Raw genomic sequence first — 13428 nt, forward strand, 5'->3', positions numbered from 1 at the left:
CCTTCTCCTTCTCCAGCTCTAGCTCCAGCTCCTACTCCTATTCCTACTCCTATTCCTACTCCTATTCCTGCTCCTACTCCTGCTCCAGCTCCAGCTCCAGCTCCAGCTCCAGCTCCAGCTCCAGCTCCAGCTCCAGCTCCAGCTCCTTCTCCCAAAGGCTTTTCCCAGCCCAGCCCTGCAAGGCTGGATGGTTACAGAGTTAGGGGAGAGGTTCTGCTGGCTCCTTCCCACCCCTCTGCTGCCTTTCCCTGCCCAGCTGCCTCCTGAGCCCTGCTGTGGAGCTGGGAGGGTTGAAAATGACCCCCGAGAGAGCTGTGGGTGCAGGGGAGGACTCAGCCCTGTGCTCAGCCATGGAGGTGGTGGGAAGGAGAGAGGAAAATCCAATCTCCTGCTCTGCCAGGGAGCAGCTCCTCCGGGTGGGCTCAGGACATTCCAGCTGGATTCAGCTCCATTTCCGTCCCAGGGTGAGTGTTGACAGAGTTTGTTCTTGGTGTCTTTGACACCTCAGAGCATCTTTGTGTTTGTTCTGGGGAGCTGGGATCCTGGCTAGGGAGGGCAGGAGAAGGTGCTGGGTGGGATGGTGGTGGCTGTCCTGGGATGCTCCTGCTCTGCTGTCCCTGTCCTGGGTGCCAGGCCAGCAGCCCCTGGGGACATGGGGACAGCTCTGGGGAGGAGGGGACATCAGGCTGCAATGAAACCCCTTCCCTTTCACATCTCTTTGGTTCCACTCTGGGATTCCTGGGATTTCCTGCTCGTCCACACACCTGCTGGCTGAGAGCCTGAGGGACTGAGAGGGCTGGGAAGTCACCCAGAATCCCAGTCACGGAACCTTTCTCCTTTTTTCCCCTCTCAAGCTTCTGGTGGTTTTGCTGTGAATTTGTTGTACAGCTCGTGGTGGGCACCCATCTCCCAAGGGACCCCCCAGTGCCTTTGTTGGCCTCATATTTCCATCCCTGCCTCAGTTTCCCTTTGATCTGATGCTCTGTGCCTCAGCATGGCCCAGGGCATCCCAGGACAGGTTGTCCCTGATGCCTGAAGTTTTCTCTGGGGGATTACAGCACCTGCTAAAGCATGCTAAAAAAAAAATGTAAAAATAAAAAAAAAAAAGGAGGAAGATCCCCAGTATTGGTTTCATCCTGCAGGGAAAGCTCCCAGGGACACATGGAGCATGGGGCAGGAGGGATGGAAAAGAGCTGCTGGATTTGCTGGTGAGCTTCAAAGGAGACAGGAAAACCTGGAAAACCCAAGGATGGTCCTGGCACAGGGGACAGAGAGGTAGGACCAGGGTTGTTCCTCAACCCAAACTTCCCATGGTCTAGCAGAAATTCTTGCCTTATCCCAGGGATGTCGTGGCATCTCAAGCTTTTTTTTTCTTCATCAAAATGAGGGTGAAAGACCCATAGAATATTGACGTTGGAAACAAATAAAGCAGTGATGCAAAAAATGTTTAATTTTGTGTCCAGCCGTAAGGCAGGAGGAGTATAAATTTCAGGTTTAAAAAAAAAAAAAAAAAAAAAAAAAAAAAAAGGCAGTAGTGGTTGAAATAGTGTGACCAGTTCCAAAGTTTCTAGAGAACTAGTTGAGAAATCCAGCAAAACTCATTCTTTCCAGTGGAAAGCCTTCACATTTCCCTGGATCTGCAGTTTTCAAAGAAAAACAGATTTTATCAAAAATTTCCAATTAGCTGTTCTGCTAACTCATGTGGAAATTACCTTGCCTGCTACTAACTTGACTTCGAGGACTTCTTCATTGGATTTTTTTTCCCTTTTTTATTTTTTTTTTTTTTATTTGTTTTGTTTTGTTCTCCATGGAGAGAAGAACCAGAGCTTCATCTTCTTCCTGAGCTGCAGACTGTGCTGCTCCCTGGCTGCCTGACCTCAGGATGCTGCAGGTATCATTTCTCTGGGGTTTTTTCCTGCTCCCGTGCAGTGTGTGCTGCTCAGCCCCTGTCCTCACCCCGTGCCCAGGGTGGATTTTCCTGCTCCTGCCTAACCTGGCATCTGCTCTGCAGCTTTGGGGTGGCAGAAGGAGCTGGTGGCTGTGGTTTGTCCTCGTGTGTCACCTCTGGGACACCAGCCCTCACGTCCCCCCCTCTGTAGGGCTGTGTCACCACTGCTGCCATTATCTGTCCCTGCCACAGCCCCTGCTCTCTGACTCAACAGAACTCCCCAGCAGCTATTTCCAGCCTCCTCACTGAGGTCAGGGCTGTTATTTGTGGCACTTTCTTCCTCTCTGGTGGAGCCTGGGACTGCCACCAGCCCTCCAGCCTGCAGACCTTCCCCCAGAGGGGACTTTGTCAGGGGGCAGATGGGGAAATGCAGCCCCCAAGGGTCTCCCCTGCTTTCCAACCCCTCTCCCGCAGCATCCCTGCTGGGCTGGGGGTGCAGATGCTGAGAGATGTTCTGCAGCTGGATCCCCCCCAGCCCGGTGTGCTGCAGAGCCTGCTCTGGGATGGGCACAGCCAGCCCTGCTCCCAGTGTCCCCAAGATGCTCCCATTTCACAGCCTGGATCCCCAGGCAGGTGCAGAGCCACAGTCCCCGGTCCCAGTTTTGGGATTTCCCGAGGCAGAGGTGTGGGAGCAGCCTGGTGGAGCAGCTCTGCCTTGTGCCACCTGGGACCGGAGCCAGAGGGTTGGATCTTCCATGGGACAGCAGCACCAGGCTCCAGGTACCACAGGAACCAAACAAAAAGCAGGTTCCTTAGGTAAGAGGGATGCTGGAGGAGACCTTGGGATGATGAGGGAAGAGCTGAGTTGGGCTGAAGACCTCGGGGCAGGCCCTGGGCAGGTGCTGGGGGACTCTCCTGTACCTGGTGCTTGGTGTGCAGAGGTTGGGAGCAGCATGTGCTAGAGGAGAGGGTGTCCTCATTGCTCCCTTAGCCTGTAAAAAGAGGCAGACTTGTTATTTTGATCAGCTTAGTCTTTATTTTGGAGACAAACACCAAAACGTGAGGTTTGGTGTTTAGGGACTACAGGCTTGGATTATCCCTTGCCCTCCCCAACTCTGCTTTCCAGAGCCAGGAAAGTATCTCCCACCCTGAATCAAGCAGGGACAATTTTCTAAGAACCAAGTGGAGTGAGAAAATCCTCCTCTTGCCCTAAACCAGTGAGTCCCAGCCCAACAGTGATGGGACAGTCCCACATCCAGCCCGTGGCAATGCAGCCAGAGAGATGTCCAGAGCAGGGCAGGAATCCGTGGATGCTGCTTGCTGACCTCCAGGTGCCCTCTGCAGAGACAGCCAAGCTGTGTGCCCTGATGAGCAGCCTGGCAAATTTGCTTTTATCCTGAATCTTTCCTGCTCTGGGCTGAAAAGTTCATCCCTCAGCTGACAGGAGCTTGCTGGAAGTTCAGAGCCCTTTGGTGTCAGAGCCCAGGCAGCAGGGAGAGGGAGGTGAAGGGGAGGGGAGCCAGCTGATTGCAGGGCCACTGAATGCAGCATCTCTTTTCTCTCTGCCCTTTAATTAAGCCCCTTGTGACTCTCTCTGGGACTTGGGAGCGACCTCAGGGCTTTGCTGGCAGGACCCTTCCTCATGGGCCATTGCTCCAGCACAATGCACCTTGGCCTTTTCATCCCAAGGGGGTGGTTTGGGAAGGTCAACAATTCAAGCTGCTTGTCCTGGGGTTGGGGCACGTGATGGGATGCCAAAGGGAGGTCATGGGGATGGGGGTTGGTGCTAACCAACCACCCGGGCATGTCCTGGAAAGGGAAAGCACCTTCCAGTGAAAAGGGAAGTGTTACAGGGGGGGAGAAAACGAAAGCCCAAAGTAGAGCTCTTCAACATGGAACTGTTTCCAAAGGAAGCTGGTGTCAGCTGGACTTGTCCCTCAAATGTCACCTCCCACTGTGGGAAGCATCGACCCACCTGGTTCCTCAAGGACTCCCCAGCAGCAAGGCTGCACTTTGGGTTTTCTGCGTATGGCAGGGAAAGATGCAGGAGGTAAAAAACCAAACTAAACCAAAAGGAAACACACCACCTTGTGACAAGCACGTGTGAGCAGTGGGAATGTCATCCCAAAGCAGCTCCTGGCCAGCCAGGCTCTGTTTCCCTGGCTCCATCACTTCTGCCAGCTGTAAACTGGTCCCTGCCAAGAGCCTCGTGCAGTGGTACCCAAACTTCCCTCTGGGCTCTCTGTCACACAGTCAGTGGACTTCAAGCTCATGTTCTTGCTCCAGGGAGGCAAACTGCTCCTGGGAAGCTGGTTCTGCTGTTGTCAGGAGCCTGGAATTAGCAGGACACAGCAAAGCATTAATCCTGACCCAGAAGGCCCAGAGCCAAGGCAAAGTCCTTTAGCTCCTGCCCCCGTGCACTTTGGGGTGCTGGAGGTGCTGAAGGCACCAGAAAGCCCAATGCCTGTGATGGGCTGGGGTCTGGGGTGCTGAACAGCTAAGGACAGCCCCAGGCTGGGTCAGATCCTGCTCTGACCACACGTTCAGTTTTAGGGCTGCTTCTCAAGCCTGCAGGGCTGGTGAGCAGAGGTGTCCTGAACCCTGAACCCAGGCACTGCAAACCCTGCTGCTGGGCTGCATCCTGAGAGCTCTTCCATGTGCCCCCTCCTGCTCTCCTCATTCCTGGGTCAGCTTGGTCCATCAGGAAGGGGCTGGAGCTGTGGAATGAGTGTCCAGGGACAGGATTTCTCCACGCTCAGCCCGTTTCAGCCCTTTGGCTGGGTCCTCTCCAGGCTGGTGAGAGCAGTGTCCACAGCCCTGGTGGACACAGAGCCATCTGGAGCTCTGGTTATTGCAGCATCCTGCTGGCCTTCTGGGGCCCCAGGGACACGGGAGGCAGACAGCTGAGACTTGCCCTCTTTATGGATCAAAAATGTGTTTGTTTTTTTTTTAATGTTTCTTGCATAGAAAATAAGGAAAAAAAGCCAGAAATTACTGCCAGCCTGTGCCAGCCCCTCCTTATCCTTTACTAATGTTCTCTTTCTCTGCCAGGCAGTGACAAGGATGTGGCTGTACCTGCTGAGCAGCTCCATGTCTTTGCTTTGGAACCCAGAGGCTCTCCTGAAGGTGCCAAAGGAGAACACCCCAGCTCTGGGGCTGTGTGCAGCATCTCTACACCTTGTGTAGAAGGTGCACGAAGAGGTATGAGCTGAATGCTTAGTCTGAGGAGCTGACAGACCCAAAGCCCCCCAGATCCCTATTGCCAGACCCAAAGCCCCCCAGATCCCTTTCTCCAGACCTGAAACCCCCAGTTCCCATCACCACACCCAAAGCCCCTCGTATCCCCACTGTTAGACCCAAAGCTTCCCAACTCCCTATCTCCAAACCCAAAACCCCCATCCCAAAACCACCCAAGCTCCCATCTCCAGATCCAAATCCCCCCACTCCCCATCTCCAGACCCAAAGCTTCCCAACTCCCCATCTCCAAACCCAAAACCCCCCAGCTCCCATCTCCAGACCCAAATCCCCCCAACTCCCCATCTCCAGACCCAACCTCCCCCCAGCTCCCATCTCCAGACCCAATCCCCCCATCTCCAGAGCCAACCCCCCAGCTCCCATCGGGCAGGTCCTGTTGTGGTTCACCCTTTCATCCCTCCCCAGGTGCTGTTTTGGAACTGGTTGCAGCCCGTCAAAGCTCTGACACCCCCCCCTCCTCCCCACTCCCCTCCCACGGCCCTAACCCGCTGTGAATGGCACCGAAACCGCCTTTGTTCTCCTCCCCGGGGGGGCAGGAACCGCGGCTATAAAAGGGGGCGGCCCCATCCCTGGCACCGGTCCCATCCCTGTCCCCATCCCTGTCCCCATCCCGGGCCATGGGCCACCCCACCGCCACCACCGCCGCTCTGCTCTGCCACCTGGGGCTCTCCGCGGCCATCCAGTGGCTGTGAGTACCCCCCCCACCCCCCGATACCCCCTTTTTGGGGCTCCCCCTCTCCGCTGGGTCCCTGGAAGGGGTACGGGGGGTTCTCCTCTCCCCTGTCGGACGCCCACCTTGTCCCCCGCAGGGGGCTGACGGAGAGCGGGGTGGCCTGGAACCAAAGCCACCACTGCCGGCTGCTGGCCGGGCTGGTGGCCCCGGACCAGTTCCAGATGTGCCGGAGGAACCTGGAGGTGATGGGCAGCATCGTCCGGGCCGCCCGACGGACCAAGAACCTCTGCCAGAAAACTTTTGGGGACATGAGGTGGAACTGCTCCTCCATCCAGCGGGCTCCCAGCTTTGGTCCTGACCTGCTGAAAGGTAAAGGATGCTTTGCCTGCTCGTCCCCTGCTCCTCTTGCTTCCCAGGCAGGCACAAGCTGCAAAGTGCTGTGCTGCTGCTCAGCTGCTGGGGGCTGATTTTGCCTTAAATGTGTGTTTTGGGGGAAATTTGCTGCTATTACACTGCTCTTAATCCCGTGCCACTTAGAGCTGCTGGAGATGACAGCCAGTAACTTCCATTGCAAACAAATACAGCTGCCAGAGGGTTAAAAAAAAAAAGGGAAAAAAATAAAAAAAATAAATAAAAGGGAGGGGGAAGAGGTGGGGGAGAGGCTGTTCCCTGGCAGCGCAATGGAATGGGGGGCACAGCTTAAAATACAGAGCAGGTTTGGGTTTACCCTGTTGGAAGGAAAAGAAAAAAACAAAGTGAAAACAAAGAAAAAAAAAACCCAAAAACCAAAACAAAAAGAAAACAAAAAACAAAAAACAAAACAAAAAACAAAAAACCCAAAACAAAAAAAAAAAAAAAAAAAAAAAAAAAAAAAGGGGGGGGGGGGAAGAAAAGAAAAAAAGAAGAAAAAAGTGGTGTGGGGGGGGGGGGGAAAAAAAAAAAAAAATGGGAAAACCCCGAAAAAAACCCCAACAATAAAACCCACCACCCTCATTATCATTGTGAGACCTTTGAGAGGTTTGGCTGGGTCGGGAGGGAGGGAGGAAGGCAGGACATCTCCCCCTCTTCTCCCCAGGAACTCGGGAATCCGCCTTCGTCTACGCCCTGGCTGCCGCCGCCCTCACCCACTCCATCGCCCAAGCCTGCACCTCGGGACAGATTCCCCTCTGCTCCTGCGGCCCCGTCCCCTCGGAGGTCCCCGGGCCGGATTTCAGATGGGGTGGCTGCGGGGACAACCTGCGGTACGGCCTCCAGCTGGGCGCTGCTTTTGCCGACAGTCCCTTAAAATCCCTCAAGCTGGGGACGCAAGCGCTCAAGGCCGTGAATTTGCATAACAGTGCTGCGGGGAGGCAGGTGGGTCCCGTACCCACGGGAGTTCGGCAGTGGGGGGGCGTGGGGGGTCAGAGGTGCCTCGGGTGGGGTGGTAGAGTCCTGGTCAGGTTGTTGGGATGCTGTCCTTAAAGTCAGGAGGCAACGGAATGGTTAAAATGGAGGCAGGAGTGGTTAGAATGGAGCTAGAAATGGTTAAAATGGAGCTAGAACTGGTTAAAATTGAGCCAGAAGTGGTTAAAATAGAACTAGAAATGGTTAAAATGGAGGCAGGAGTGGTTAAAATGGAGCTAGAACCAGTTAAAATTGAGCCAGAAATGGTTAAAACGGAGCTAGAAAAGGTTAAAATTGAGCCAGAAGTGGTTAAAATAGAGCTAGAAATGGTTAAAATGGAGGCAGGAGTGGTTAAAATGGAGCTAGAAATGGTTAAAACGGAGGCAGGAGTGATTAAAATGGAGCTATAAATGGTTAAAATGGAGGCAGGAGTGATTAAAATAGAGCTATAAATGGTTAAAATGGAGGCAGGAGTGGTTAAAATGGAGCTGGAACCAGTTAAAATTGAGCCAGAAATGGTTAAAACGGAGCTAGAAAAGGTTAAAATTGAGCCAGAAGTGGTTAAAATAGAGCTAGAAATGGTTAAAATGGAGGCAGGAGTGGTTAAAATGGAGCTAGAACTGGTTAAAATTGAGCCAGAAGTGGTTAAAATGGAGCTAGAAATGGTTAAAATGGAGTCAGGTCTTTGCAGACATCCCCCACTGCTGTCCCTCCCCAAGCATCCCCCCATGAGCAGCACCAGGGCTTTACCAGCTCACACCAGTACTCCCAGCACTTCCCTCTGCCCCTCTCCTGGGAGCTGAGGCCCATCCTGCCCTGTCCCAGCTTCCAGGGTTTCTCTTCTCGTGTGCTGACTTTCCCAGGACAGCCACCGGGTGCCCAAGGGTTGGGTTTTTATCTCAGGGGGAACTGAGGCCTTGGTTGCCCCATTATATTCGTTCAGAGGTGGCAGCAGAGCTCTTGCACCTCTTGGAGCTTCCCCTGGGTGCTCTGGGTGGGCAGGGTGGGTACCAGAAGAAAGCAAATTCAGCTGAATTCCTGTCCTCTGCAGGTGCTGAGTGACTCCCTGGATACCAGGTGTAAATGCCACGGTGTTTCAGGCTCCTGCTCGGTGAAGACCTGCTGGAAGGGGCTGGCAAACCTGGAGGACATTGCCTCTGACCTCAAGTCCAAGTACCTGGCAGCCATCAAGGTGACCCACCGGGTCCTGGGGCCCAGGAAGCAGCTGATTCCCAAAGAAGTGGAGGTCAGGGCAGTGAAACAGACAGACCTGGTTTATCTCATCAACTCCCCTGACTACTGCACACCAAATCCCCACCTGGGGGCTCTGGGGACACAGGACAGGTAAGAAACTGCTGCAAACACACCCCAGCAGCTTCCCACCTCCTGACTGACAGGCACTGCCGTGGGATCTTTGCATCCCTGAGTCCCAAGGAGGGCAGGAAGGCAGCTGGGATTTTCAAGGAGCTGTGGAGGGGTAAAGGAGGCCAAAGGAGGCAGCTGGGCTGGTGAAGGGATCCAGCACAGATCCTATGAGGAGAGGATGAGGGAGCTGGGGGTGTTGAGGCTGGAGAAGAGGAGGCTCAGGGGAGACCTCATCACTCTCTCCAACTCCCTGAAAGGAGGTTGGAGCCAGGGGGGGGTTGGGCTCTTTTCCCAGGCAACTCTCAGCAAGACAAGAGGGCACAAGAGGTCTCAAGTTGTGCCAGGGGAGGTTTAGGTTGGACATTAGAAAGAATTTCTTTCTGGAGAGGGTGATCAGGCATTGGAATGGGCTGCCCAGGGAAGGGGTGGATTCTCCATCCCTGGAGATATTTCAAAAGAGCCTGGATGTGGCACTCAGTGCCATGGGCTGGGAACCACGGGGGGAGTGGAGCAAGGGTTGGACTTGATGAGCTCTGAGGTCCCTTCCAACCCAGCCCATTCTGTGATTCTATGAAAGGCAAGGGGGGCCCTCCCTGGGAGGCTGCCAGCCCCACTCTACAGGGCAGGGTCCATCAGAAAGGAAAATGTCACCTCTCCCTGCAAGCTCTTGGGTGCTGCCAGAGACCAGAAGGGTTCAGCATTCCTTGGAGCCTGTGGTGCTTCCCAGATTTCTCCTTCTGGAGCGACTGCAGCACAGTGGGGAGTTTCTAGAGGGATGGGAAAGCCTCCTTCGAAGGCTGAGCCAGGGCTGTGACTTGCAACCCCTGTTAGATTCAGCAGCAGCAGAAGTTCCTGATCCTATTCAGCTGCCCAGGGAATTTCCTGTCCCCGGGGTGACATGGAGTGTGCCACAGCTGCTCAAACACCATCCCAGTGACACCAGTTGGATTGCACCCCCAGTTTGCAAGCAGAGCCCTGCACCTGGTGATGGGAGGGGGGTGGTTGGCATCCCAGCCCAGGCAGGGCTCCTGCAGCTCCTGCTTCTGTGTCCTCCTCCTGACAGGCAGTGCAACAAGAGCTCTCTGGGCAGTGACAGCTGCAACCTGATGTGCTGTGGCCGGGGCTACAACACCTACACGGAGGAGGTGGAGGAGAGGTGTCACTGCAAGTACCACTGGTGCTGCTACGTGGTGTGCAAGAGGTGTGCTCGGAAGGTGGAGAGACACGTCTGTAAATAAGGGCAGGACCCTGGCAGACCTCAGGCTGAGAGGTGAGGGGAAACCTGAGACTCGGGGGGCCACCTCAGATCCATCTCTCCAGCCCAAGACAAAGAGCTGCTCTCCTGCAGCGGGTGGGGAGCTCCCAGCTCTCCCTCTCCAGCTGGGGAAGAACCATTTATCACTCCACAGGCACAGGCCCTTTTCTCCAGGGGTGAATGGGGACCCTGAGCTGCCATTGTCTCTTTGCAGAAGTTTTTTGATGGTGGCCTGAAAGCCAGGAGTGATGGATGGGAAGGGGGAGAGAGTTGCTGAGGGGAAGGAAGTTGCTCCAGGTGAGGGGGTCATGGGCAGCTCCTTTGGGGACAGGTTTCTGCTGTCAGCTCACCCAGCACCACCAAACGTTCCTCTTCTGGGGCAAACACTGGTCCAGTGCCCTTTGCAGGTTCTGAAATGAAGACCAGGCTTGGACACAGGCAGAACCAGTTATTGCTCCAGGAGACAGATCCCATCAGTCCACAGGGAGATTGATGCTGTTCTCCCAGTAATGAACCTTCCTCTCTGAGTGATAAGAGCAGACAGATCCGGGGACAGGAGCTGTGCCAGAGGCTGCAGCAGGACAAGCCCCCCCTTCCAGCCTTCTATTAAGGCTGGAAGCAGCTGTGGCAGCACTGCAGCTCCTGCCCTCTGGGTTTCTGTTGCAGGTGGAAGCCCACTGATGGGGTCTCCTTCCTGCCCCCTTTTTTTTTTGCACCACTAAATTCTTCAGCCCCCTCCTCCCACCCCTTTAATACCAGATGTGCTGGCACTCTGGCCTGGAGAGAGCACACGACTGCAGGGCCCTGGGGAGCTGGGAATGAACCTTTAGCCTCTGTACTTCATGTAAGTGGGATTCTGGTTTCTTAAATAAATGTATTACACTCTACCTCCTCATGGCACATTTCCTAGGGCAGCCTCCTCCCTCCATCTCCTCTCTGCTGGCTGCAGGGAAAGCCAGGCTGCAAGGACAGCCTCAAGCCCTGTGTTTGGACAAATCAGGGGGGTGGTTCGGTTCTGTGACCTGTTTTAACACTTTCTGCCCAGGCTTGGCTTTAGTTACAGGTATCTGCCAGCCTCAGCTGCTGTGCAGGGAAGGCAAACCTGCTGGGAGGTCACTATCATCTGCTCCCTCTGGCTCCCCAGGGAATCCCCCTTCCTGGGAGTCAGTTGCTGCAAACTGAGGCAGTCCAGGATAATTTCCTGATCCTGGTGAATGGGAGCTGGACCAGGCAAGCATGGAGAGAGTGTGTGGAGAGCTGGAGGTGAGGCAGTCCAGGATTATTTCCTGATCCTGGTGAATAGGGGCTGGACCAGGCAAGCATGGAGAGAGTATGTGGAGAGCTGGAGGTGGGGGTTCTGGTGGCCCCCGTGTCCCCAGCACAGAATTTGGCTGAGCTCTTGGATGTGCCAGGAGGGTCCTGCAGCCCCGGGACAGAAAGGATGAGTGTGAACAGGCAGGTGCTCAGGAGAAGCCCCAGCCCAAGGAGCACAGGGAAACGTGGTGCAGATCCTGGGGGATTTCTGCCCTGCTCACACCCTGACCCGGGGGCTCTGCCAGCTCCTCCATTTCCTTGTGGTTTGCTCTGGATGGAGTTGGCCACAGCCCCGAGTCCAGCTGGATGATTACTCATTGCCATATTCATTCAATTGCTTTTTATTATTATTTTATTTTTTAACAGCCTCTGCTGGGTCACGGAACCGAGTAATGAGCTTTTTTTTTTTTCTTGTTTGCCATCCCGTCCACTTAATGCGCTCCAGGTTTCGGGATTAACGGGGAGTAAGAGCTGGGAATCAAGAGTGGTGGAAGTTGGAATGGTCAGGGGGGTGCTGGTAGTTACCGGGTGAGTTAACCACCATCACCAGCTGGTATTGTGCCACTGACTAGGTCTGCCTGCTGACATCCAACCTTCCCAGAGACGGGAAAGGCTGCAAAGCTCCCTCCCCAGCTGCTGAGGGACGAAAAACTCTCTGAAAATCCACTCAGGGGTTACTCACCGGCATGCCTCGGGATGGGAGGGTTGTTGGGATGTTTTTTTTTCAGGCTCCAAAATAGTTCCTGTGTCCAGAGGCAGGCGAAGGGGCGAGGTGATGCGGGCACTTAATTAGGAGGATTGCTTAACGAGCTTCCTTAGAGCCACCTGGCTGTGGCATGGCCGGATCAGAGGGAGGTGAAACCGGAGGGGCTGAGAGCTCTCCAGGGCATTGCAAAACGAGATGGTGAGAGAAGAAACACACACAGCAGAGGGGAAGGATCTTGTGGAGTGAGAGATTCAGCCGGGAGGGTGGGAAATGTGATTTGCATTTGGTAACTACAAACACACATCGCCTGGGGTAGAGCAGAGGAGCCACAATAGCTAGGGATGCCCCGGGGAGTTGTGATCCCCTCCTAGAGAGGTCCCATTTGAATTTCTGCCTGGGAAAAGGCAGGGTCAAGGGCTGAATATGCAGAGTCTTCTCCTCCTCTCCTTCCTGGCTTTACCGGGCTTGTGAGATCTGCTGGGCTGGAAGAGGCTCCCGGGGACCCAGAGCCAGAGCCAGGCAGTCAGCATCAGGCGATGGATCCAGAGGGAATTCAACCCTGCACTTGTCCTATGGGGCTGGGGGGACCCAATCTCACTGGATCCATCCTCTCTCTTTAACCCTGCCTGGGCAAAAAAGCCAACAGGAAGGTGCCAGGGGAACATGGAGCCCCTTCACCCAGCCGGGGCAAGTGAAAAGATGGGGAAAAAAAAACAAAAAACAAACCACCCCACAAAAAAATCTTTAAAACGTGGATCCTGGCATCCCCCTCTGGTGGTTTCCAGAGCAGGATTCTGCCAGAGGAATCAGTGCCCTCTATACCTTGGCTTCCACCCCACCCATCTCGCAGCCCTGGCATCCCCTCAGGACATGGATAAACCTGTGCAAGGAAGGTCCCGGAGCATCCCTGTAACTACTGTGGCTTCGCAGCCCATTCCCGGCAGGATTCTCCTGCCCCTCTCCCAGCCGGTGCTCTGCAGGCTGTGGCAGGGCTCACTGTAATGTGGCTGCTCTACCTCTGACTTTCCTGTCATTAGCCATTCCTCCCGATGGCTTGGGGCTTTTTTTTTTGTTTATCTGTCTCTCTGGAAATGAGGCTCCCCGGAGTTGGATTCTCCATGGCCAGGGCTGAAGTCCTTCCCTTCCTGATGCTGTCAGCTGGCAGGGGGAAGATGGCTCAGAAAAAGGCTTGCTTGCTTTTATAGAAGAAAAATCATCTCTCCACCTGAGATGGGGTGAGAACCAGGCAAAGGGGTTGTTCCAAAAAAAAAAAAAAAAAAAAAAAAAAAAAAGGGTGTTCTGGGTTACTGCTTGACTTTTAATCTGGGTTTGAATGGAGTAAGGCTGGTATGAGTGTGATAGTTCCCTGCTGGTTATGCTTGTGCAGACAATGAAGTCTGGAGAAAGGAGTAATTTTCATGGGCTCCTTTGATTTAGTTGCTAAAGCACTGTGGGTTCTGAAAATTCCTTTTCCATTTGTTTCCTTATTCATTGAGGGATGCTGCACAACTTCTTCCAGGACCTGTTGGTAATCAAGTGAGCATTTTGGTAGAAGAATGACTCTGTGTTCCAGAACATGCTGGGCTTTT

At 54.2% G+C, this 13428-nt stretch overlaps 1 protein-coding gene across 1 annotated transcript; it reads left to right on the top strand.

The window, feature by feature from the left end:
- Positions 1-5677: 5677 nt before the first annotated feature.
- On the top strand, positions 5678-10854 carry LOC139802639 (protein Wnt-11b-like). The gene is made up of 5 exons (XM_071757961.1): positions 5678-5831; positions 5953-6185; positions 6892-7169; positions 8251-8543; positions 9628-10854. The coding sequence occupies exons 1-5, from the start codon at positions 5761-5763 to the stop codon at positions 9800-9802; spliced, it is 1050 nt and encodes a 349-aa protein (XP_071614062.1). The 5' UTR covers positions 5678-5760; the 3' UTR covers positions 9803-10854.
- Positions 10855-13428: the final 2574 nt, after the last annotated feature.

This window comes from Heliangelus exortis, chromosome 14, assembly GCF_036169615.1.
Source record: "Heliangelus exortis chromosome 14, bHelExo1.hap1, whole genome shotgun sequence".
Classification (NCBI taxonomy): domain Eukaryota; kingdom Metazoa; phylum Chordata; class Aves; order Apodiformes; family Trochilidae; genus Heliangelus; species Heliangelus exortis.